This window comes from Lathamus discolor, chromosome 1, assembly GCF_037157495.1.
Source record: "Lathamus discolor isolate bLatDis1 chromosome 1, bLatDis1.hap1, whole genome shotgun sequence".
Lineage (NCBI taxonomy): Eukaryota > Metazoa > Chordata > Aves > Psittaciformes > Psittacidae > Lathamus > Lathamus discolor.
Window position 1 is genome coordinate 36,861,902 of NC_088884.1, and position 22,830 is coordinate 36,884,731.

At 45.9% G+C, this 22,830-nt stretch overlaps 1 protein-coding gene and 2 long non-coding RNA genes across 7 annotated transcripts in view; 1 reads left to right on the top strand and 2 right to left on the bottom strand.

The window, feature by feature from the left end:
• Positions 1 to 7,930, bottom strand: LOC136008464 (uncharacterized). Its single transcript, XR_010610098.1, has 2 exons — positions 7,810 to 7,930; positions 1 to 311 (listed from the first exon to the last, which is right to left on the bottom strand). It is a non-coding gene; the product is annotated as an uncharacterized LOC136008464 (long non-coding RNA).
• Positions 7,247 to 22,830, top strand: part of SEPHS1 (selenophosphate synthetase 1) — a 25,275-nt gene continuing 9,691 nt past the window's right edge. Inside the window, exons 1-6 of one of the 4 annotated variants that reach the window (XM_065667765.1) lie at positions 7,247 to 7,345; positions 10,309 to 10,570; positions 13,752 to 13,855; positions 19,144 to 19,251; positions 20,110 to 20,264; positions 21,064 to 21,154. In XM_065667765.1, the coding sequence (XP_065523837.1) occupies positions 10,378 to 10,570; positions 13,752 to 13,855; positions 19,144 to 19,251; positions 20,110 to 20,264; positions 21,064 to 21,154 (651 nt within the window). In that variant the 5' untranslated portion in view covers positions 7,247 to 7,345; positions 10,309 to 10,377. Of the gene's footprint in view, positions 7,346 to 7,448; positions 7,468 to 7,607; positions 8,167 to 9,247; positions 9,348 to 10,308; positions 10,571 to 13,751; positions 13,856 to 19,143; positions 19,252 to 20,109; positions 20,265 to 21,063; positions 21,155 to 22,830 lie in introns of those variants that run through there. The other 3 variants (XM_065667790.1, XM_065667774.1, XM_065667782.1) reach the window with 3 other exon arrangements.
• LOC136008470 (uncharacterized) overlaps positions 7,966 to 22,830 on the bottom strand; it is an 18,955-nt gene continuing 4,090 nt past the window's right edge. Inside the window, exons 2-3 of one of the 2 annotated variants that reach the window (XR_010610100.1) lie at positions 22,648 to 22,710; positions 7,966 to 8,219 (exon numbers count right to left, since the gene is read on the bottom strand). This is a non-coding gene — a long non-coding RNA (uncharacterized LOC136008470). Of the gene's footprint in view, positions 8,220 to 15,037; positions 15,088 to 22,647; positions 22,711 to 22,830 lie in introns of those variants that run through there. The other variant, XR_010610099.1, reaches the window with a different exon arrangement.

Here is a 22,830-nt window from a genome sequence, read left to right on the forward strand (position 1 = left end):
TGGCATCATTATTATTTAATTAATACCACTTGTGTATTAATGAGAAGCAAGAAGAAGAGAAAAATGAGACAAGGGAAGCTGATAATAACACAAACTTACTTTGCTTTGTCAAAGCAGTTTGAGGTGGGGGGAAAGCTATGCTGAGAGACATGTTTTAACATGTGAAATATCACACCAAAGTTAAAGCTTTTGCATCAAAAACACATGCCCAGCCACACACACCAGTGGAAGTAGTTTCAGCGCATTAAATCCAGTGTTCAAGCAGGGCTGAACCAGCTGCTCCCATTTTACCAGCCACTTCACTGTGAATCCTGCAATGAGAGAAAAACACAAAGATCACTTTCGCTGTCAGTTCTTACCCTGGTTTTAATCAGCAAGATTTTCTCATGCTCTTGTGGTGCCACAGCTCCTTGGTTACAAACATTGCAGGGGGAGGCTGCATTGTTTTGTTTAAACGCAAAAGTTTCTGCTGACATTTAAGAAACAGAGAAGGGAGAGTTCAAATGCTGACTATTTTGTACACACCAAAGACGCAGAACCAAGTCAAAAGCTTACACAGATCAGAAACACTGCTTAGATTTAACCTGGATGTATTGCAACAAAGCACTTTGGCCAAGGAAATCTGAGCTGCTAATAATCCATGCTCTGAGTCATCCAAGGGAAAAAGACTGAAGAAATGCAGGCCCTGCACCTGTAAAGGTGAAGGACATGGGTTGTGTTCCTCATGTCAGCACAGGAGGCAGTGGCTGGTAAGACTGAGAGATTGGGAGGGCTCCATCTTCTTGTCTTTTTCCTCTTTGCACTTCCTAAGGTGTGCAGAGCAGACCCTTCTCGTGACATCAGAACAAATCACTCCAGATCATGGAATTCCTGCTGGAGATTTTGCCCACAGATGGTGATAAAAGCCCTTGGGAATAAGAAAAAAAGAAAGAAAAAAGAACAAAAAAAAAAGTGCTGCCATTTGAGAATTTTTTAACTCTAGAAAACCATTACTTAACTTCAGGAAAATGTTAGATACACCAGGTGGTTCCAGCAGTGCCAGCTCTCCCCAGGGCTGCTGGATCCATCACTACTCTTTTAGGGTTCTGCTTACGATCCTGCATCAAAAGGATGTTTTTCTTATGGCCTGGCACAAGAAGTCCAGGAGGTTCCTCCACTGTGTGGAAGACAACTTCCTTCTGCAAGTAATAGAGGAGGCCACAAGAAGAGGTGCCATGCTTGACCTTGTGCTCACCAACAGCAAAGGGCTCATAGGAAATGTGACGGACCAGGGCAGCCTTGGTTGTAGCGATCATGAGATGGTCGAGTTCGAGATCCTCAGGACAGTGAGAAGAGCATGTAGCAAGCTCACTGCCCTGGACTGCGAGAGAGCAGACTTTGGCCTCTTCAGGAGCCTGCTTGGGATACAGCCCTAGAGGTCAGGAGGGCCCAGGACTCTTGGTTGGTAGTCAAGGATCACCTACTACAAGCTCAGGAGTGCTGCATCCCAACTAGAAGGAAGTGCAGCAGGAGGGCCAGGAGACCTCCTTGGATGGATAAGGAAATGCTGAGGAAACTTTGAAGGAAAAAAGAGGCTTATAAAAGGTGGAAGGAAGGACAGGCAGCCTGGGAAGATTACAGGGATGTTGTCTGGGAAGCTAGGGACCAGGTTAGGAAAGCTAAGGCCCAGTTAGAATTAAACTTGGCTAGGGATGTTAAGGATAACAGGAAGGGATTCTATAGGTACGTAGCGAATAAAAGACAGACTAGGGACAACGTGGGCCCTCTCCAGAAGCTCTCGGGAGAACTGGCTACCCTGGATTTGGAGAAGGCTGAGGTTCTGAATGACTTCTTCGCCTCAGTCTTCCCTGGCAAAGGCTCTGACGGCACCACCCAAGTCTCGGAAGGCAGACACAGGGACTGTGAGAATGAAGACCTTGGGCCCACGGTAGGAGAGGATCTGGTTCGAGACCATCTTAAGAACCTGAACGTACACAAGTCCGTGGGACCTGATGAAATCCATCCGCAGGTCCTGAAGGAGCTGGCGAATGAAGTTGCTAAGCCACTGGCCATCGTATTTGAAAAATCATGGCAGTCAGGTGAAGTTCCCGACGACGGCAAAAAGGGAAATATAACCCCCGTTTTCAAGAAGGGGAAAATGGAAGACCCAGGGAACTACAGACCAGTCAGTCTCACCTCTGTGCCTGGCAAAATCTTGGAGCACATTCTCCTGGAAGGCATGCTAAGGCACATGAAAAACAACAAGGTGCTTGGTGACAGCCAGCATGGCTTCACTAGGGGGAAATCCTGCCTGACCAATTTGGTGGCCTTCTGTGATGGGGCTACAGAACTGATGGACAGGGGTAGAGCAGTTGATGTCATCTACCTGGATGTGGTACACTGCAAAGTGTTCGACACTGTCCCACACGACATCCCTGTCTCTAAATTGGAGAGACATCAGTTTGATAGGTGGACCACTCAGTGGATAAAGAACTGGCTGGATGGCTGCATGCAAAGAGATGCGGTCAATGGCTCAATGTCCAGCTGGAGACCAGTAACGAGTGGTGTCCCTCAGGGATCGGTGTCGGGACTGGTCTTGTTCAATATCTTTGTTGGTGACATGGACAGTGGGATTGAGTGCGCCCTCAGCAAGTTTGCCGATGACACCAAGCTGTGTGGTCCGGTTGATACGCTGGAGGGAAGGGATGCCATCCAGAGGGACCTCGACACACTTGTGAGGTGGGCTGATGCCAACCTTATGAAGTTCAACCATGCCAAGTGCAAGGTCCTACACCTGGGTCGGAGCAATCCCAGGCATCTCCAGGTTGGGCAGAGAAGAGATTCAGAGCGGCCCTGCAGAGAAGGACTTGGGGGTGTTGGTCAATGAGAAAATGAACATGAGCCGGCTTCAGTGTGCACTCGCAGCCCAGAAAGCCAACCGTATCCTGGGCTGCATCAAAAGGAGCATGACCAGCAGGTCAAAGGAGGTGATCCTGCCCCTCTGCTCTGCTCTTTTGAGACCTCACCTGGAGTATTGTCTGCAGTTCTGGTGTCCTCAACATAAAAAGGACATGGAACTGTCGGGACAAATCCAGAGGAGGCCACAAGGATGATCAGGGGACTGGAGCACCTGTATGAAGACAGGCTGAGAAAGCTGGGGCTGTTCAGCCTGGAGAAGAGAAGGCTGCGTGGAGACCTCATGGCAGCCTTCCAGTATCTGAAGGGAGCCTATAAGGATGCTGGGGATGGACTCTTCATTAGGGACTGTAGTGATAGAACAAGGGGTAACAGGTTAAAACTTAAACACGAGAAGTTTGGATTGGATATAAGGAAGAAGTTCTTTACTGTGAGGGTGGTGAGGCACTGGAATGAGTTGCCCAGGGAAGCTGTGAATGCTTCATCCCTGGTGGTGTTCAAGGCCAGGTTGGACAGAGCCTTGGGTGAGATGGTTTAGTGTGAGGTGTCCCTGCCCATGGTAGGGGGGTTGGGACTGGATAATCTTAAGGTCCTTTCCAATCCTAATTATGCTATGATTCTATGATTCTGTTCTATGTTCCCCTGGATGCACAGGATTCCCTTTCTGATCCCACACATCCTCCAGCAGCCACTCCAGCAATGGTGCCGCAGCAGTACGTGGTACACAACTGCTGGTTGCATCCACAGTGACCCCAGCCTGCAGCAGAGGTGTGGCTCGCTGCTCCTCTTCGCTTGTTTTGCTGGCAAAGCTGCTTTCCTGTCCCTTCTTCCCTGCAGAGACTCAGACTAGCACAGGCAGGAGGGACCTGCATATGTCCACTGGGACACATGCGGATCTATGTGAGAATGCTCCCCCATGGCCTGTGCTAAGAACTGTGCTTTTAATTAACCAGTGCAGTCAGTTATGCTCAGTGCCCACTTCCATACCCTGGTATTGTTTAGTTTCAGACCTAGAGTGTCACATCCATCCCGGTACTAATGGGCTGCATGGATACCCCTGCATGTGCTTTCCTTCCTGGAGACCCTTTCCCACATCTCTGCCTTCAGATGTGGCCATCCAAACCCCAGAACCAAGGGAACAGACAAGGTCAGACCCTGGCACAGCTCCCACAAGGCAGGTACCTCCCTCCCACTCCTGCACACGACACAAGATATAAGGCAACATCACCCAACCTCACTACTTTGGCATGTATTTGGCTTTTCTTTCAGTCATGTTAGCACCTGAAAATATTAATTTATTCTTTTTTTCCCCTAGAATAATTCACCTATAATTTCCCCTTATTTCCAGGAAATAAGTGTCTATTCTGCTCTTGTGAGACCCCCACTTGCAGCACTGTGTGCAGCTCTGGTGTCCATAACATAAGGAAGACAAGGAACTGTTGGAGTATGTCCAGAGGAGGCCATGAGGATAATCAGGGGCTGGAGCACCTCCCATATGAAGACAGGCTGAGAAAGTTGGGGCTGTTCAGCCTGGAGAAGAGAAGGCTGCGTGGGGACCTCAGAGCAGCCTTCCAGTATCTGAAGGGGGTCTACAGGGATGCTGGAGGGGAACTCTTCATCAGAGACTGTAGTGATAGGACAAGGGGGATCGGGTTCAAACTGAAACAGGGGAGGTTCAGCTTAGTTATAAGGAGGAAGTTCTTTATTGTGAGTGTGCTGAGGCGCTGGCACAGGGTGCCCAGAAAAGCTGTGGCTGCCCCATGCCTGGCTGGCAGTGTTCAAGGCCAGGCTGGACAGAGCCTCGGGCGACATGATCTAGTGTGAGGCGTTCCTGCCCATGGCAGGAGGGTTGGAACTGGATGATCTTATGGTCCTTTCCAACCCAAACCATTCTGTGATTCTATGAAAACATGATCCAGGCCCCTCTTCCCCCCACTCCTGCCCCAAGAAAAAAAAAACAAAAAAAAGAAAAAAAATCAAAAAGGAAAAACCTGTAAGTCAGGGCTTAAATATCAGCCATGCTCATTTCTGCTTTTACCTCCCTGCTTTATTTTTCTTTAAATGAGGCACTGGTGGTAGAGGCAATGGCTAAATACTGGAGAAATGTCAGATCAGAGCATCCCATTACCACCTCTCAAGGTACTTAAGGGTTTTCTTTCAGATTGAAATCCTTTACCAAGGAGCTTGCAGACATGATCTTAAGGTCATTCCCAACCCTAACTATTCTACAACACAAAGCCTGCACTCAGCAAATCAGCTTGGATCGATGGCAATCAGAAGATGTATGAGATCTGCCCCCTCTCTCTCTCTGAGAGGAGGCAGAGGCACTGAAGAAGAGCTCAAATCCTAGGTCAGGACTGCAGCACGGCATCCTTGAGTCATCTCTACTGTCAAAACCATCAGTCCAATGCCCCACAGCTGCTCATGGAGAAACAACTCCTGTGTGTTGAGCTTGAAATGCTTCAGGAAATCAACACAGAGAGCCCGAAAATCAATTAATCATACAAACAATTAGTGACTTCCTAAAGGTGCTGGGAGCTTCCATGCACCTCTGGTCCTCTGCACCAAAGGCCACAGGTGCTATGTTTGCTTGGAAATAAAAAGAGTAATTAAAATCAGGCAAGAAAAAGCAACATTTTAATTTCTCCTCTTTCTACTTGTTTTTAGGCAGGGTTTTTCAAAGAGAAGGAAGGCTTTGAATTAACGGCAATTATTTAATTAGGTAATTAATTGCAAATTACAAGAAGCAAAGTGCCTTTTTTATCTATTAGCAATGTAAAACAGGCCTTATGCTATCTGTAACTCTGAAATCATACAGTCACAGAATGGCTTGGGTTGGAAAGAACCATAAGATCACCCAGTTCCAATCCCCCTGCCATGGGCAGGGACACCTTACACTAGACCACGTCACCCAAGGCTCTGTCCAACCTGGGATGGAGCATTCACAGCCTCCCTGGGCAACCCATTCCAGTGCCTCACCACCCTTACAGTAAAGAACTTCCTCCCTATATCTAACCAGGACTGCCTTTGTTTAAGTTTAAGCCATTCTCCTTGCCCTACTGCTACAGTCCCGAACGAAGGGTCCCTCCCCAGCATCCTTGTAGGCCCCCTTCAGATACTGGAAGGCTGCCATGAGGTCTCCACGCAGCCTTCTCTTCTCCAGGCTGAACAGCCCCAACTTCCTCAGCCTGTCTTCATACGGGAGGTGCTCCAGCCCCTGATCATCCTGGTGGCCCTCCTCTGGATTTGATTCTATGTTTCTGTAACACCTGAGGGCTCCTCTGGCTCTGTGCTCCTGTCTCTGCATAGAGAAAAACTGAACACTGGCCAAATTTTGCCCACCATCAAGTCAACCTGTCCCTCTCAGCGTCCTTCTTGCCAATCTTTTGTTCACAACATGGTTCAAACTATACCAGAGAAGGGCAACGGAGCTGGTGCAGGGCCTGGAGCACAAGTGTGATGGGGAACGGCTGAGGGACCTGGGGGGGTCAGTCTGGAGAAGAGAAGGCTCAGGGGGGACCTCATCGCTCCCTACAGCTGCCTGAGAGGAGGATGGAGCCAGGAGGGGCTGGGCTCTGCTCCCAGGGAACAGGGGATGGGACAAGAGGAAACGGCCTCAAGCGGCACCAGGGCAGGTTCAGATTGGACACTAAGAAGAATTTCTTTACCACAAAGGTTGTCGAGCACTGAAGGGGCTGCCCAGCGCAGTGGTGGAGTCACCATCCCCGAAGTGCTCAAAACCACGTCCACGAGGTGACACGGTTTAGCGGTGAGCTTGGCAGCGTTTGGGTTACCGCTTGGACTTGACCATCTTGAAGGCCTTTTCCAACCTACTTGATGTCATGCTGTTACACGGAGCGTTTTGCCCAGTTTCTGTAGCACTCCACACGGGTGCAGCGCCCGGTGTGAGGAGCTCAGGCTCCCCTCAGCTCCGGCTGGGATTTCCGGCCCGAAAGCTCCCAAACCCAACGCTTTCCTTCCAGGACACCACCTCGCACCACCGAGTCCCACACGTTAACACCGGGAGCGCGGGGGCTCTCCTCACAGAGCCCAGCACCACCGCTCCGCTCCCCTCCCTCAGGCGCCGGGACCGCGCTCAAACCCCGTTTAAAAACGCCTCTTGGGCCGCCATAAACCCCCGGTGCCGGGGGGGGGGGGCGCGCCGCCGCTGCGCGGGAACGCGCGTGGAAGCCGAGGGGGGGGCTCACGGGGAATGGGGGCAGCGCCGTGCGCGCGCGGCCGGTGAGAGGGAGGGGGCGGGAACCGGAGGGGAGGGCCGGGGGGGGGGGGGGGGGTGGGGGGGTGTTTAACCCCTTCGTGCCCGGCGGCGGCCGCGGCGGCGGCATTTCTATTCAGGCGGCGCTGAGGGAGCCCGTCGCGCCCGGTGCATTGTGGGACTGGGCTGGGAGTCCCGTTCGCGGGAGGAGGCGGAGGGCGAGGAGGCGAGCCGGTAAGAGGGAGACCTGAGGAGGGAGGGGGGGTGCAAGGCGGGGAGATTTAAAGGGGAATTCGCCTCCGCCGTTAACGCCAGGCCGGGCGCGGGGGGCGGCGGCGGCGGCGGCGCTGCACTGGGTGAGGGCTGGCCGCGGGCCCCGCCGCCCTCCCTCAGCCCGTCCCCGGGGGAAGGGCGGGGGAAGAGTCCGTGTGTGGGGGGGTGCGCTTCGCCGCGCTGCGGCCGCTTTAAAAGAATACAGTGCCGGCAGCGGGCGGGTTAAATTTTTCGTCCGCCGACATTTTTCTTTTCCCTCCCTCCTTTCCTCCCCCCTCCCCTTTCCCTTTTCCCTCACAGAGCGGCGGGAAAGGGGGGGCGGGGGGGGGCAAGGCCTGGGCCCGGCGTCCCGTGCTGCCCCCGCTTGCTTGAACCCATGCTAACCCGCCCCGCAAAGGGTTAACCCCGCCCCGGTGACACTGTACCTGCGCGCACGTGTGCCCCGCGCCGCCGGTTGCAGGTTCGGCCCCCGCGGGGGTGAGGACGGGGAAGCGGTGCGGGACCAGCTCTGCGCTGGGAGCCGGTTGCGTTGCTTCCTCCTAGCCCCCCCCACCCGCCGCCTCCTCCTCCTCCTCCTCCTCGCCGGCTGCACAAAGAGCAACAGTGGAGTGGAGGCCTTGGGTTGCTTTTAAAGGCAGCGGCTGGGAATTTAAGGTGTCCCTGAGCCATGCCTCCCCGCAGCGCTCCTCACCGCATGCTGTGGGTAAATGGATGTTGCAGTTCCTCGCCCTGTAGGTCTCAGGTGGTTGTGTTGCTGTTGCTTGCTTTAGGGTTTGTTTTGGGTAGGTACCGGGCTCCCGTTCTTCCTCGTTCTTCCCCCTGTGCTCTCTTCTCTCTGCTCGTTAGGGAGGCAAGGGTTAAGCTTTAGTTTTTAATATTTATTATGCCGTTCTTTTAAAGTAAGAAACATCTGGGTTACGAGGTGTTTTCCTCTCCTGAGAGGGGGGGATGCCTAACGCGCAGAAATTGCATGTTTGCACACTGACAGGAGTCACAAGAAGCTTGGTCTTGTGGGGAAGGTTGCGCCCACGGCAGCCTCCGAAGTACACAGTTGCATGCAGGTTTATTCACATCTTCATTTAAAAGTTATTGTGCGCTTGTGGGTGTTTTCCATTGAATAAATTCGTCTTGTTTCAGTATTTGTTTTCGAAGGGGGGAACTGTGTCTCTTTACAGTCCTCAAGGCTGCAAAAAGTTCTTGATCGGCTGTGGCCTCTGAATCCTTTCCTATGTAAGTAGGTAGGGGGTGCTAAGCATATTGCAATTAGTAGATAGATGAGGGGAAAATGTTTCCCTTGTGGGGCAAGCTGCTTTTTATACATTTCTGGAATTAATTAGAATGAAGTGTTAAAAAAACAATGAAGGGGGGGTGGGGTGGGAAATCCCCCTCCTTGAAAAGCTTTTGTCTTCCTTTTCTGTTGACAGGTTGTTTTCCAGACACTATCTTCTTTTCTTTCATTGCAAGTGTTTAGTGTCTTGCACTGGAAGACAACAGCAACGAACTGAATTCATTGCTCATCCAAGACACGTTCTTCTAGCTAGAGTTTGGATTACTGCCCGTGCCTGGGCTTTGGAAGATTGGTTTTAAATAAGCACCACACCTCCCAGAGAAAGAGGGAAAGCACCATAAAGGGGAGTTGAGCTCCACATCAGAAACTCCCAGGGAGCTTAAAACTTTGATTCTGACAAAGTGTATTCAATAAATCAGTAGACTTAAAGGTTTATGGGACAGATGTACTTGTTACAAGTGATGTACAGCAGAAATCAGTTGCACAGTGTGTACATTTACTTCTTACATTTAAAGCAGTTAAATTCAGTGAATACCAGTCACTTGTATTAATTTCTTTTCCTTTTCAGCTTAACCTCATAACGATGTGACCATCAGTGTCAGACTTTGTCAGCGATGCTGCTGAGCCCTGTGCTTGTTGTTAGGCAGGACCCTGCTTTCTAAGAAACTCCTGCAGGCAGGTCGTTTTTAGTAATTCCTGAAAACTTTTCTGGGACAGATGACTTGGTTTTTATCACAGCCATTCCTGTTTAGGAGTCAGTGGCTCGGTTAGGCTTCTTATTAGTTTTGGAGTGTGATGTATGTGAGTCAGAGTGGAAAAACGTTCTAAAATTAGCCATGCATTGTTAAGAATTTTATTAAATGAGTTGCATCAGTGTCTTTTTACATTACCATTTTAATAGGCAATTCTCTATTCTCAGCCCTAAAAAAAGGGCTCGAGAAGGAAGAAACTTTTCAATGTTTTAATGTCTGCAAGCTGCTAAGAGGTGAACTGGCATGTTTGTAGGTAAACCAGTCTGCTTAAATACAGCCTCTTTGTTCTTCCCTTACCTGTACTAGCAGAACACTGGGATTGTGTTTTCCCCCAAAGAGAACAGGTGTATTACGGAGTTTCAGCTTCTTGCATCAGAACTGAAGCCAAGCCATGATTTGAAAAGCATCTTATGTTTAAGATTAATATGTTAATGTCTAAAATTATGACTCTGCACTGGGCTGAGTACAAACAGATGTCTCTGCTGAGTGTGTTGCAGGATCAGGGTCCAGGTTGCCTTTTGGAAATTGGCCTTGGTGCTCTGGGAACTATTACTTCTTTCATTACCTCTGTGTTAAATGAGGGCAGTAAGTGTGTTAAATTCTTTTTAAAATGAAAAACTTATGCGGCATATCTGGAAAAGAAATCCACTCTGATCCTCCTGGCATAGGCAGAGTTTTAAATGTTGGAAGGTATGAAGAGGAGTCGTTCCTTTGTAGTCTTAGAGAAACGAGTTGTGTGAGATGTGCCCACCTGTCGTAACATGTGAACGATGACATCGAGTGCTTTCTCTTTCTTTTAAACTTTGCTCCATGTGGAAAATGTGTTGTCTTGCAGGTCCTAGGAATTTCTAACATTCCCAATTCTTATTTCTATTTCTAATTAGACTGATCAGCAGAGAAACTGATCCTGTAGCTCTGGGGTGGGAAAGGCCAGCATCGTGTGTGAGAGAACCATGTCTGTGCGGGAGTCGTTTAACCCGGAAAGTTATGAACTGGACAAGAACTTCCGGCTGACCCGATTCACTGAACTGAAAGGCACGGGCTGCAAAGTGCCACAGGATGTCTTACAGAAACTGCTCGAATCTCTACAAGAAAACCATTTTCAGGAAGATGAACAGTTCCTGGGGGCAGTTATGCCCAGGCTGGGTAAGTAATTGCTTATCTAGACATATGTTGGGTCAGCTTGGTGACATGATCTCAATTGCAGTTTGTTTAATCACTTTGAAAAGAGTGTGTTGTGCAATGCATGCACAGCATCCAGAAGTCTGAAGAATGAATCTCGTGTTGTCATTTGTTGGCATCTGGGGTACAAGAATATTAGTTTAATTATTTAACATCTTGCAGTATGCTCGACTACAGGAGTGGCCATTGTGATAGGCACATGCTTAAGCATTTGTCTCTTCTTCCCTTTCCCCAGCAGATGCTTTGCAAACTGAAGTTCTATCATTTAATTTCTGGACTTTTCTATTAATACATTGCCTTTGGAAATTTATGCAATGAATGCAATAAATTTTAAGCTATTAGATGACTCACAGGTGAAGTTCCCCTCTCCCTCCCCTATCTTCTGTTCCTGGGTCAGATAAAGTGAGCAAGAGAAAAATCTCGCTTCAGCTGACTGGGAGCACATTGTTTCACAGTTGTCATTTTCCCTTTCAGTCCTTTCCTTGTTCCCCACTCTTTTTGCTTCACCTGTAGAAGGTGCCTGGGAAAGGCTGTCTTTCCAAGACCTCTCTGTGCTTGACAGCTTCAGTTTCTCTTTGATATTTGCGCAATGATGCAAGCAGTAAGGGGAAACAGCCTGCACAAGCCACCTACATGGGAAACAAGGCGAATGGAGGCATTTTGATACCAGTTACTGTACCTCATGTTGATATAGATAAATTAATGTAGATAATGTGTTTAATGACACTTTTAATTCTGTCTATTTACTCAGCCCTACCTATTCGGTCTCTGCTTTGCAACCCAGAATGACTATGGTTTTTCTTCAACTTAGGAATGTCAATGTAACATTTATTCTGAGTTATTTAATTATCAACTTAGTGTCCAATAACCTTATTTAAAATTATTTTAATATTGCTAATAGTCTATTAGCAGGCTAACAGGTTGCAACCCATTACTCTGGTAGAGATTGAATTCAGTGAGAGATTAGTAAGGAGCCCATGTTCCTGCTTAAACAATGGGGGTATTTGTATGAAATATCTAAGCAGCAATTGTGTGTGGAGCTGGGGTGGCACTATAATTTAATATTCCCAATGAAGGACTCTTCTAGCTTCTTTTATCCCCAGATTGCTATTTAAAGGTTTTTGCTAAATTAAGTTGTTCACAACAGCATTTCGGTTTGGCACATTACTAAAATCGGTAATAGTTTGGTTTAGATTAATTTATCTAGCTGTTTTTTCTCTTACAAACTTACAGGATCTAAACAGTAAAGGAACTGCTAATAGATTTTTCTCCAGGTAAAAGGTATGAAAAGGTAAAAAGCAGACTAATGCCATCAATACATAGGTGTGATATTACGTAACAGGAAATGTGTTAGTAATAGCAAGTGAAGAGTTCAGGTCTCTTAAAAAGTATGCTGTTGTGGTGAGTATCCTTTTAACAAATGTGTCTTTGGACAAGTTTGGAGTGATTTGCCTCTGATGCCTTGTGCATCAGGTATAGACAGGTAACTGTGCAGCCTTTGCGTATGCACAATGCTTTTGAGATGCAGTCAAGAAAGAAATTCCCAGTAGCAAGCTCAAGCTCACTCCTCCTTAGTTCTGCAAGTGGTGTTACCCAGAGCAATCTTAAATATGGCTGTGAATATATCTGTCAGTAGGAAACTGAGTTTGATATTAATTCTCAGAACTGTTATGGACCTTGAAATCACTGTTTTCAGTCACCTCTAAATAGATTAACTTATTTAGTCCTTTCTTGGTGGGACAGAAACGTGGCCTCAGAAGGACTGTCACAGCCCCTTGGCCTGTGTCAAACAGCACTTCTGCTGTCGTGAAAACCTCATAGTGACATCAGTCTTGCAGCATTTGGCATGTATAGGTTAACTGAGGGAAAACAGCTCCTATACACAAGCCACTTCTCTGCAGCTCCTTACATGCCCTTCTCTGGAGACACTGGACCAGTGTGTAGTGTGGCTTGATAGTTTCTATGGAGGGTGTGCAACCCTAAATTACTGCTTACAAGCTTCTGTCAGCATCCTTTCTCTTTCTAGGCTAGATCTCCTGCTTCCGTAGGCAGGAGAGGTGAGATCCTCTAGACCTACATGCCTGCTCCCTGGCAGACCTGCTCTGTGTCCTCAGTAGGACTTGATGGAGCAGCTCACTCCATCACTGTACAGCATATCACCAAATACTGGCTTGTAGCTTTTGCTAGGTAGTAGCTTTTGCAGCTCACTCCATCACTGTAGAGCATATCGCCAAATACTGGCTTGTAGCTTTTGCTAGGTAGTGTGTTCTGTTAATCCATGGGGAAAAATGACTGTGTGGCATCTGCTCCCTGAAAACTGGCTGGTTCAAGACCTTTGCCCTGTGAGGTATGCACAGCTTGCTGCCAGCCCAGGGAGGAGGGAAGCTACCTGCCATTGCCACAGGGATATCGACAGGGAGCGCAGCTCAGGTCGCATGTTGTGATTTGTCACCTTTTGTGCAGGCTCTTGCATCGCAGCAGATGCCACATGGTTTTAATATTGCTTATTCTTTTTGAAATATCCAGCAGCAGGACAGAGGCTGTGCTTGGTGGTGTGGCTTTCCCAAAGGAGTTTCCCTATCCAGCAGGTCATCTTGCAGCCTCTCAGCCTCACAGAAGTAAGGCTTGGAGCTTAGCCAAGTTGCAAAAGGTCCAAGTGGGTGAATCATCTTTCACTGGGGACTTCAGCTGTGACTGGGCCGTTCTTTTTGTTCCTGCTGAAGTAAGGAAATGTCCATTAGGAGAGGTTATGTCCTTTTAAAACTGTCACTATGATTTTGTTGAGAACACCTATTGAGTGACAGGAAAACCTATTTGCTTTTGACAGTATCAATGTATGTAGTTTCTCTTAACTTTAAATGTACATGCATTCAAGCACAGATGTTCTTAGTGCACTATTATTATGCTGCAGAAAAAGCAGAACACTGTAGTTCAGCCATTTTCAGTTCTATTTAAGTCAGGAGTTGTCATTTTTTGCTTGGTTTTCAACTTTATTTGTGCTATGTGCTCTCTAAGGAAGGAATTTGCCATGTCTGTTGAGGCAGTATTGAGAGTTCTGTGTCACAGACATGTTCTGTCTGTTGCTCCTAACAAGAGAACTTATAGTTAAGAGCAGACTTAACCTAACTGGATTTCTGTCTTGCAGGAATTGGGATGGACACCTGCGTTATTCCATTAAGACATGGAGGTTTGTCGTTGGTGCAGACGACAGATTATATTTATCCTATTGTGGATGATCCTTATATGATGGTAAGTTGGCTAAACTTAATTGTTATCAATATGGCTGAATTGATTTGTGCTTCTCACTTACTAGTCTTATGGCAGTTTTGACCGTTTCTTCTAGATGTGCAGTAGTTCCCTGAAGTGTTCAAGGGCAGGTTTGATGGGGCTTGGAGCAATCTGGTCTAGTAAAAGGTGTCCCTGCCCATGGCAGGGGGTTGGAGCTGGGTGAGCTTTAAGGTCCCTTCCAGCCCAAACCAGTCTGTGATTCTAATTGATTAACTGCAGTCTGAGACTTTCTTAAATACACATGAAGAAGGAAAGGCATAGTTTCATCTGGTAATGTTTCCATGTTGGCCAGGAATGCTGCAGTGCTGCTTTCTATAGGTTGAAAGCTGGGAGAACTGCCACCTTTAATTCAAATTTCCCTCCATCTGTTGTTCTGTGGGATTTGGCTTGAAAAAGCCTGGAAGGGGGAAAAGGAGCTGTCTGTGAAGCAGCAGACAGTAAACTCTGCTTACGAGCAGAACCACATTGTAATTGGCTTTTTTTGAGGTTCTGAAACAACCAGGCAACGTGTTAGAACTGGAAATGCCTAAATGACAGTAGTTGGCAGTAACACCTGGCAACTTCAGGGTGTTTTGTGAACATCATTTTACCTCTGTCTGCAGATGGTAAAAAGTTGAAAGAACTTGTTGGAAGTCGTGTGCACTTGCACTTTGGTTCCTTTTGTGTTCCCGTTTCATGTAGTCGGCCTCAGTAAAGATTCCTCTTTGATGGTATGTGTGGTGGTGATCAGTATTGACTTGAACAGAAGGTCATGATGAAACAAATGAACTTTAAAGGAAGGACTTAGTAAAGCTGTAAAGAATTCTACAGGAGTTGTTTGTTAAATGAAAGTTAAGAAATGCTGTAATTCGTGTTTCCTGTGGTTTGGATGTGACTCCTTTGCTTTAAGGCATGCTTTTACTGCTGCTTATGTGATTGCATGCTTTATTTGCTGTAGTTGGTTGTTCTGTGAGACCCATTGGGTAGGTTTTAGACATGCAGTTTGAGATCAGGAGTGACTTTCTTTCTTAAGCATGCTTGCCCAGGTGTTGCGCACATACGCAAGCCTGGCTCCTTGGGTTTCTGTTCCAGAGGAGCTCTCTTACTGCAAACTGAGCAGCCAAGATCTCAGGCCGGCCTCTGTAGTAGAGTGTTTGAGCTCACCTGAGAAACCTGATTCAAGTAGTTTGCTTTAATATCATGTGGGAACTTGTCTGGAAAACAATAAATAAATATGTTGTTGGAGAGCTTTGTTCAAATTCATCAGCTGAGAAATTCTTTTCTCACCTTGTAACAAAAACTTGTGTGGGACAGCGTGAGAAGTCTGTGGTGAAGGGGGAGGGCTGTTTTGTTTGGAGATACAAAGGGTTTGAGATGCCGCAGGAGTAGATAAATGAGCCTGTGCCCAGATGAGGTTTAAGCCAGTGTGGCTGGAGTGGAATGTAAGTTTGGCCTTAGTCCAGTTTTAGTGATTGCAGTGAAGTTACAGACTATACTGGATCTACGTGCACCAGCAGCTGTAACCTTGGTATTTTCTAGCTCTCAAGTCCCACTTTTCATTCTTGTCAACATTCATTTTAGTGTGGTGGCTTGTCCCTTCCTAATCTTCTTGTAGATGTGTATTTCTTCTTAAAAGCTAACTGAGAAGAGGGATTCTGTCACAAACCTTGCTGACAGCTGCAGTGATTATCCAGCAGGGTCAGAGCTGCTGAATCCTCTACTTGGACCTCTCTGTCTTGGGGACTAGAGTACCTGGGGGCAGCGTAGATTGCCATTTTCTTGGGTGGACCAACATCAGTCAAATACAGTTTGCATTGGGTTCATGGATTGTTGTTGAGAGCAGAGGAATAGTGAGACTTGGAAATTTTGAGTTTCTGTCCAGGCTGTATAAAGGGTATGCTCTGGACTCCTCGCTTCAAAACAAGACTGCTGCTGTGCTCCTCCAGCTCCTGGTTTCCCTGTTTTCAGTCTAGATGCCCCCTGACCCATGCCTGTTGTTACCACTTTCTCGTTCTCATTATCACTCTATGCAGTCCACACTCTGCTCCTTGCTCTTCTACTCTATTTCCTTACTTAGTAAACTCTAGGCTGTTCCCTGGTTTAGAGTCTCTTCCCTTCTCTGCGCACAGTGTCTTTTAACTGCAGCTCCCTATCTGATCTGTCTTTCTAATTGAGGGGAGAGTAATCAAGGAGGGAATACCAAAAGTCCACATGGACTCTTAAGCTGTGGCAGAAGGGTGCTGTGGCTGAGGAGGGTAGAACCACTTGTGGACTCTGCTGAGTTTCAGGTTTCTACTTCAGAAAACAGCCTTCTCTCACTCTCATTGCCTGTTCTAAAACAAAGTTCTGCAGTTATGTGCAAAAACCTCTTCATTCTTTTGCCCTTTCCCTTTCTCTTTGGCTTTGTTCTTGAAAGCACTCAATCCATGTTGTGCAGAGTGTCTCTAGGATGTTCACTCATAAAATCTGTATCCAGTATAGGCCTGTTCAGCTGAAATGGATTGATACTGGAAAAATGAAAAGCAATTGAAAATAGGTTTCATAGGAAGTATCAAGCCTCTGCTAATAGGGCAGTCACTGACCTCTGTTGTGGCACCTCAGACACCTTCAGAGTACAGGAGCAGGAAACCAGCTGGTTTGAGAGTGAACTTCCTTCCCTCTCCATTCCAGGAGGCTTCTTGGTGCTCTTTTAAGAAGCAGCTCCACTCCCGACTGGGGGTGGATGTCTGATACTTCATCCTTTGCCCTTAGTTCTTAGTATTGCACATAAATGCTTGTGTTCCAAGGGGACCAAGCAAGCAGTAGTGTGCAGGATCCAGCCAGGCTGACCCCTGTTTGTAAATCCTGTTGTGTTTATCACTGCTCAAGAGCTGTATGTTGTTCCCTCTGCTTCTTCAGACTAGAGACTTGCACTCTCTGGATTAGTTTCCATAGTGGTTTTGCCAGTTGGCAAAAACAGTGTTAGGATGACCTCTGACTACTGGAATGGAGCACTGTTGTCAGTGTGGTTTTTAAAAACTTATCTGTCATTCCTAAGAGGGCATAAACCAACAGTTTGCTTGATAAATACTGCAGATAGCTGAGAACAGTTTGATAGTCCCCTTCCAGAAAAGGGAAATGCCAGGCTTTAGTGTTCTTAAACATCTAGAGTTTAACAGCCAATATCCATCAAACTATGCAGTACACAGCTCTCTTGTCTTAATAGCTTAAGATTTAAATGATTAAAACATATTGCAGTTCCAAATGGAAGGGATTCCCCTGTTGCCACTGGAAGCTCTTGAATTTATGAAAGAAATACGGATTATATCTAATTGTGATTTGCAGGTGTTATTTCATGTCATCAGCAAGTGAGGTAACTGCCTGAAAATACTAATCTCTTTGCAAAACTCCTGGATGTGTGATTAGACTGTAGGGTTTTGGAGAGGGTGGAAATGTGTTTTGATTCAAACCCCACCATTTGTCATCCAAGTAAAGCATCTTTCTGTAGGCCAGACTGTGTCAAATAAATACGTGTTTGTTATCAATGCTCTGTTGCTTCTGAACTTCATGAAAGCACATATTTATAATGGTAATACCAGATGTTGGTTCCAGCTGTGCAGCTGTAAACCTAAACCAGTTTTACTAAGAATGCATGGAGTTTTCCAGAATAACACAACAGAATTTGTCCTGTATTTTAAAATGATCTTGCCATGCCCTAGGGCTCATTCTGTACCAGAAAGTTCTTTATCTTCATCAGGAAACTTGATACCTTGTCTGTGTTGGGTTTGCACCCCAGTGAACCCTGACTCAGCTCCATTAATGCAGTAAAATTAGAGTAGCTGAGCTCATGTGATGCAAGTGATGCCTTCTCAGTTCTGTCAGCTTCATTACTTCTTAGAGGAATCTTCAGCGCATTACCAGTTCTGCCTCTTGGACCAATTTTTGTTAGTGATGACGCTTACACACATAAAAAGAGAGGAAAGGTGCTAGAGCACCTCTGCTATGGAGACAGGCAGAGAGAGCTGGGGTTGTTCAGCCTGGAGAAGAGAAGGCTCCGGGGAGACCTTAGAGCAGCCCCCAGTGCCTATAGGGAGGCTATAGGAAATCTGGGGAGGAGCATTTTACAAGGCCATGTAGTGAGAGGACAAGGGGGAATGTCTTTAAACTGAAAGAGATTTAGATTAGATATTAAGAAGAAATTCTTCCCTGTCAAGGTGGTGAGACACTGGCACAGGGTGCCCAGAGAAGCTGTGGCTGCCCCATCCCTGTCAGTGTTCAAGGCCAGGTTGGACACAGGGGCTTGGAGCAACCTGTTCCAGTGGAAGGTGTTCCTGACTATGGCAGGGGGTGGGAACTGGGTGAGCTTTAAGGTACCTTTCAACCCAAACAAATCTGTGATGCTACGAAAAGTGAACAAAAATGTATGTGCTGTAGCAAGATTCAGCCTTACTTTGTCACTTGAACAAGTGACAGAATAGACATGTTTCCCTCACTGGACAAGTGGTGAGGGCCCCTCACTCAGTAGCTGTGTGTGCTCCTACATGGTGACAAGGCCAGTTCCTGGGAGCCCTCAGCTCCTCAGTCTCCGGCACAAGCTCTCTTTGCAGGCAGCTTCTTACTGATGGCCTGACAGAAAAAACACCTGTGTGTCTGTGTGCTGCAGCACAGCTGTATCCTCCAGGAAGAAGAGTACTCTCCTAGAACCCTGAGTGTAGACATTGCCTCCAGGGTAGTGCTGAGGAGCAAACAGCTTTCCTTTCAAGGTCCCTGTCTCCTAACTATTCCAATGCAGAAGAGGTACAACAGTGTATGCTTTTTGGATTAGCTCCCTAGCAGTTGTGAATGATATACAATGGTCATCTTCAGTGTGCACTATTCAATAAAATTCCACTGTGCTGGAATAAAATGAATTGAAACATACCAGATTAAGTAAACTGAGCTTGTTATCACAGCTAGGCTTTGTCAAGCTTAACTTCAGCTTCTCAAATCAGGCAGCCACCCTAACTTCAGTGTGGGATTCCCAGGTAGTTGGTGAGAGTATGTTGACCAAGACATGGAATGAATTCTCTCCTTACCTGTAAAGGAAACCAATATCTGCACTTCTAGGTGGGCACATTGCACAAAATGCATCATACACCACAACCTTGGCTGGGTTTCTTAATGTGGAAGCATGTAGAATAAGCAGCTGTCTCAGGGTGCAAACTTATGCTGGGAGTGTTGTTCTTGGCAGGTGTTTGTCTGAACATCCACAAACATTCCTGCAGGCTGATTTTGTCTTTGTTTTTCCCTAGGGACGGATAGCATGTGCCAATGTCCTAAGTGACCTTTATGCCATGGGGGTCACGGAATGCGACAACATGTTGATGCTGCTTGGAATCAGCAATAAAATGACAGATAGGGTAAGATTTTCACTACTTTCTTTTGAAGGAAGTCCCACACAGCTGAACATCTTAGAATGTCTTTACCTTCAGTGTATTTTCTCCTCAAAATTTGAACCCTTTTAAAGGAGAGATGGTTTTATTGAATGTTTCAGTTCATAGCTTGGGTCTTGTCTCATAAACATTCTGAGGTCACTTGCTAAAGGCTTGATTTTTTGTGGCATTGTAATTTGCTGCTGCTAATACCTTCATGTCCACCAAAATGGGGTCTCTGCCTCCATTGTCAATTCAGGACAATATTGCTCCAGTGCAACATTTGATTACCGATTCCTCTATCAATCTAGATAGATACTTCTGGTCTGTAACATTTCTCTGAAGCAGAAAAAAAAATGAAGTAATTTCTTTTTTCCTTTTTTTATTTTTGCTTTCTCCTTTTCTTCTTCATGGAAGTTACAGGCATGTGTTTTGCTCTAGAAAAAAAGGGATGTTTAGTCTTTTGAAACTTCACTGGTTAGTGGAGGCTAAATGCAGCTTGGTTCAGCTTTGCCTTATTGCATTGTGCTGCACTGCTGTGGCTGTACCTGGTTACAACAGCAGGATAGCTGTTCTGAGTTTCCAGAACTCTGATTTCTTTACTTGTATGTGACTTTTTGGAGAATGTTTCTTCAGTGTAAGAGTGTCTCTTCATTTCTGTTATTACATAGAGCTGTAAAACCATAGCTCTGTGGGGTAATATGGCCGTTTTCAGGAGGCCAGCCTCTTCTTGGGGCTGGCTTTTCTGTCATGAGTTATTTGGCTGCAGTGATTAAAGCCCTCAACCAGTCTTGAAATTACTAGTACTGCTGTGTATGGAACTCTGACTTCTGTTTTGATCTCTAGGAAAGAGACAAAGTGATGCCTCTAATTATCCAGGGTTTCAAAGATGCAGCAGAAGAGGCAGGAACATCTGTTACTGGTGGCCAAACAGTGTTAAATCCCTGGATTGTTTTAGGAGGAGTGGCCACGACAGTCTGTCAGCCTAATGAATTTATAATGTAAGTTAAATCACCAAACAATCAAAGGTACTGGCCTGAAGGGATACAGTAAAAATCCTTTAAATACTCTGTTGTGATCTTGTGATCTGTCTCCTGATGAATAAAGCAGTCCCTTCTCCTACTTGCATTTGTCCTTAGCACTCAAGAGATACCACATCTCCTGTACATATTTGCTTTCTTAAACAGGATGTCCTTTTACTTTTCCCTATCCCCCAGTATCTTTCGATCCTATTCTCCTTTTTACAGGAGAGTTATGCTTCTGACCTTTAAAGGTACTGACGGCTATTTTTGTACATAAATTTCTGTCATATCTATACATCCATTTTAAGCCATCTCCCAATTATCCTATTAATGGCTGCAGAGAACTACAGAATTGCTGTCTTTACAGCTTTGTGTCCATTTAACAGTAGCTGATTTTCAACATCCCACTGTGGCAAGTTACACTATAAAAATGAATTTGTTCATGATCCTAGTGCTGGTTATCTTGTGCCCCAAGTAAGGTCAATCTTTTTCCCTATCCTATCTTAAATCTCCAGTAAACTGACAGAAAAGATGTAATGTCATGTGTCTGACTGCAAACATTGTTGTATTCCAAGAAAGATTAGCACTTTTAAACAAGTTTGCAGCGTTTTGCTCAATAATGTGCATGGCAATGAATCCCAAAGGGTAATCCTGCCATTAGTCAGTTTAACTGTGCAACAAGATACATGGGTCTATGAAAACATAACTATCAGCACTTATTCCTAATAACGTGTGTGAATCTCACTTTGTAACTGATATATGAATTCTTTGTTTTCAGGCCAGACAATGCAGTGCCAGGAGATGTGCTTGTATTAACTAAACCCTTGGGAACACAAGTGGCTGTAGCTGTCCACCAATGGCTAGATATTGTGAGTACACTGCAAAAAAAAGAACTAGAGAAGAGGGGTGTGAGTTAAAGTTGACCTTCTTCATTCCCTCAAAATGGCAAAGTTCAGCAGTGTAATTAGGTACACTGAGAGAGTGATCTACCACATCTTTCTCCTCCTTCCTCCTCAGCCTGACCTGCTTATATACAAAGTTCCTTTGGAATCAAGGCAGTTTGCTGTTTTGTGCTTAGTGAGCCAATCTTAATTGCATCTAATTCTTAGTTAGTTCTCAAGCATTGCTGTAATAAACAACAGTGTTTATCAACAGAACAACAGACTGGCACCCTGGGTAAAATTATGCCCTCCTCCACCTGCTAAAGTAACTGGCAAAAGCTTATTTATGGCAATTAGGCCAAGATTGCTGTCTGTGTTCATGGGCTTTCTGCCTCTGTATGTGGAAATGTATCTACGTTTCACATGTATTACCCTGTGCATTCAGTAAGAATATTTCTAGCAGCATTATGTATATAGACATTCTTCCATCTGTTACTTCAGGCAAAAATGTAACTACTGAACTGAAAAGTGACTGCAAAATTGGCATCTGCTTATGTTGTCTGGCTCCCAGTTATGTGTCTTCAGGATGAGAACTGCTCAGTTTACACTTTAAAAAGATCCATCTTTTCTACTTTTGGGACTACTGAGCCAATAGACTGGCAGAGGAGTGAGCTGGAATCTACTTAGTTTTGGCAGTTAGCCACTACATTGTCGTATGAATTCTAATTACACAGCTTGTGTTGGCAAAAGTGGGAAAGAACCAGCTTAAACTCTCATTGAAGTCTGAAGTGTGAGCAACAAGAAAAAGTCTTTTTCTCCTTCTCCATAGGGCCTAGCCTGGCAATTCTGACCTCAGCAGAATCCTGCATTTTCCTATCAGATATAAAGATCAGGGCCTCAGATAATCTTGATATGAAAATGAAGTGAAAGAACAAGACACCAATTTTACAGTATGTTTTCTGGCCATAATCTTCTTAACATATGTGTTATTATGCTGACAAAGAGACTTGCAAATTAAGGACATTCTGAATTTCCACATATTTCAAGTACTTTTAATTTCCTTGACTGTCAACCAGAAACATCTTCTGGTCTGAAAAATGAGGACAACAAGGAAATCAATCCTCTTATTACATGTAAACAGAATATATCTTTGATTGTGGTAGGAAAATCTCTGAGTAGCTGTGCTGCCTTTTCTTTGGCTTTGTTCCTTGAAAGAGTAGGGAAAGTGAAACTCATCACAAATTCACCCATAAATCAAATTTTGATAGGGAATTTGACATGGTATTAAAATGTATGTGGGAGAAGGTCCATAATACAGCAAGTTTTTGTATAAGCAAGAAAGGAAAACTGGAGTGTAGAGAGATTTGGCTGCAACAGAAAAACACCAAAACAACTTAAAAGCTGAGGTTTTTAACTAGAGCAGTAGCGAATGAGTTCCCAGTAACAAGTGAAAGGAAGATCCATAAAGAAGCAAAACTTACCTTCCTTACTTGGTGGCTGCCAGCATTATTGCAGTCAGGCCCCAGCTGTGTTCCTGGCAGCAGCTGTAGGGTGCAAAGGAAGAGACTGCAGAGTGTGCAGGGAGCTGGGCCCCATTGAGGGCTGGGTTAGCGATGTGCTGGGGGTGATGGAGCTGTTCACTGTGGTTTCAGCTGCCAGGCTGA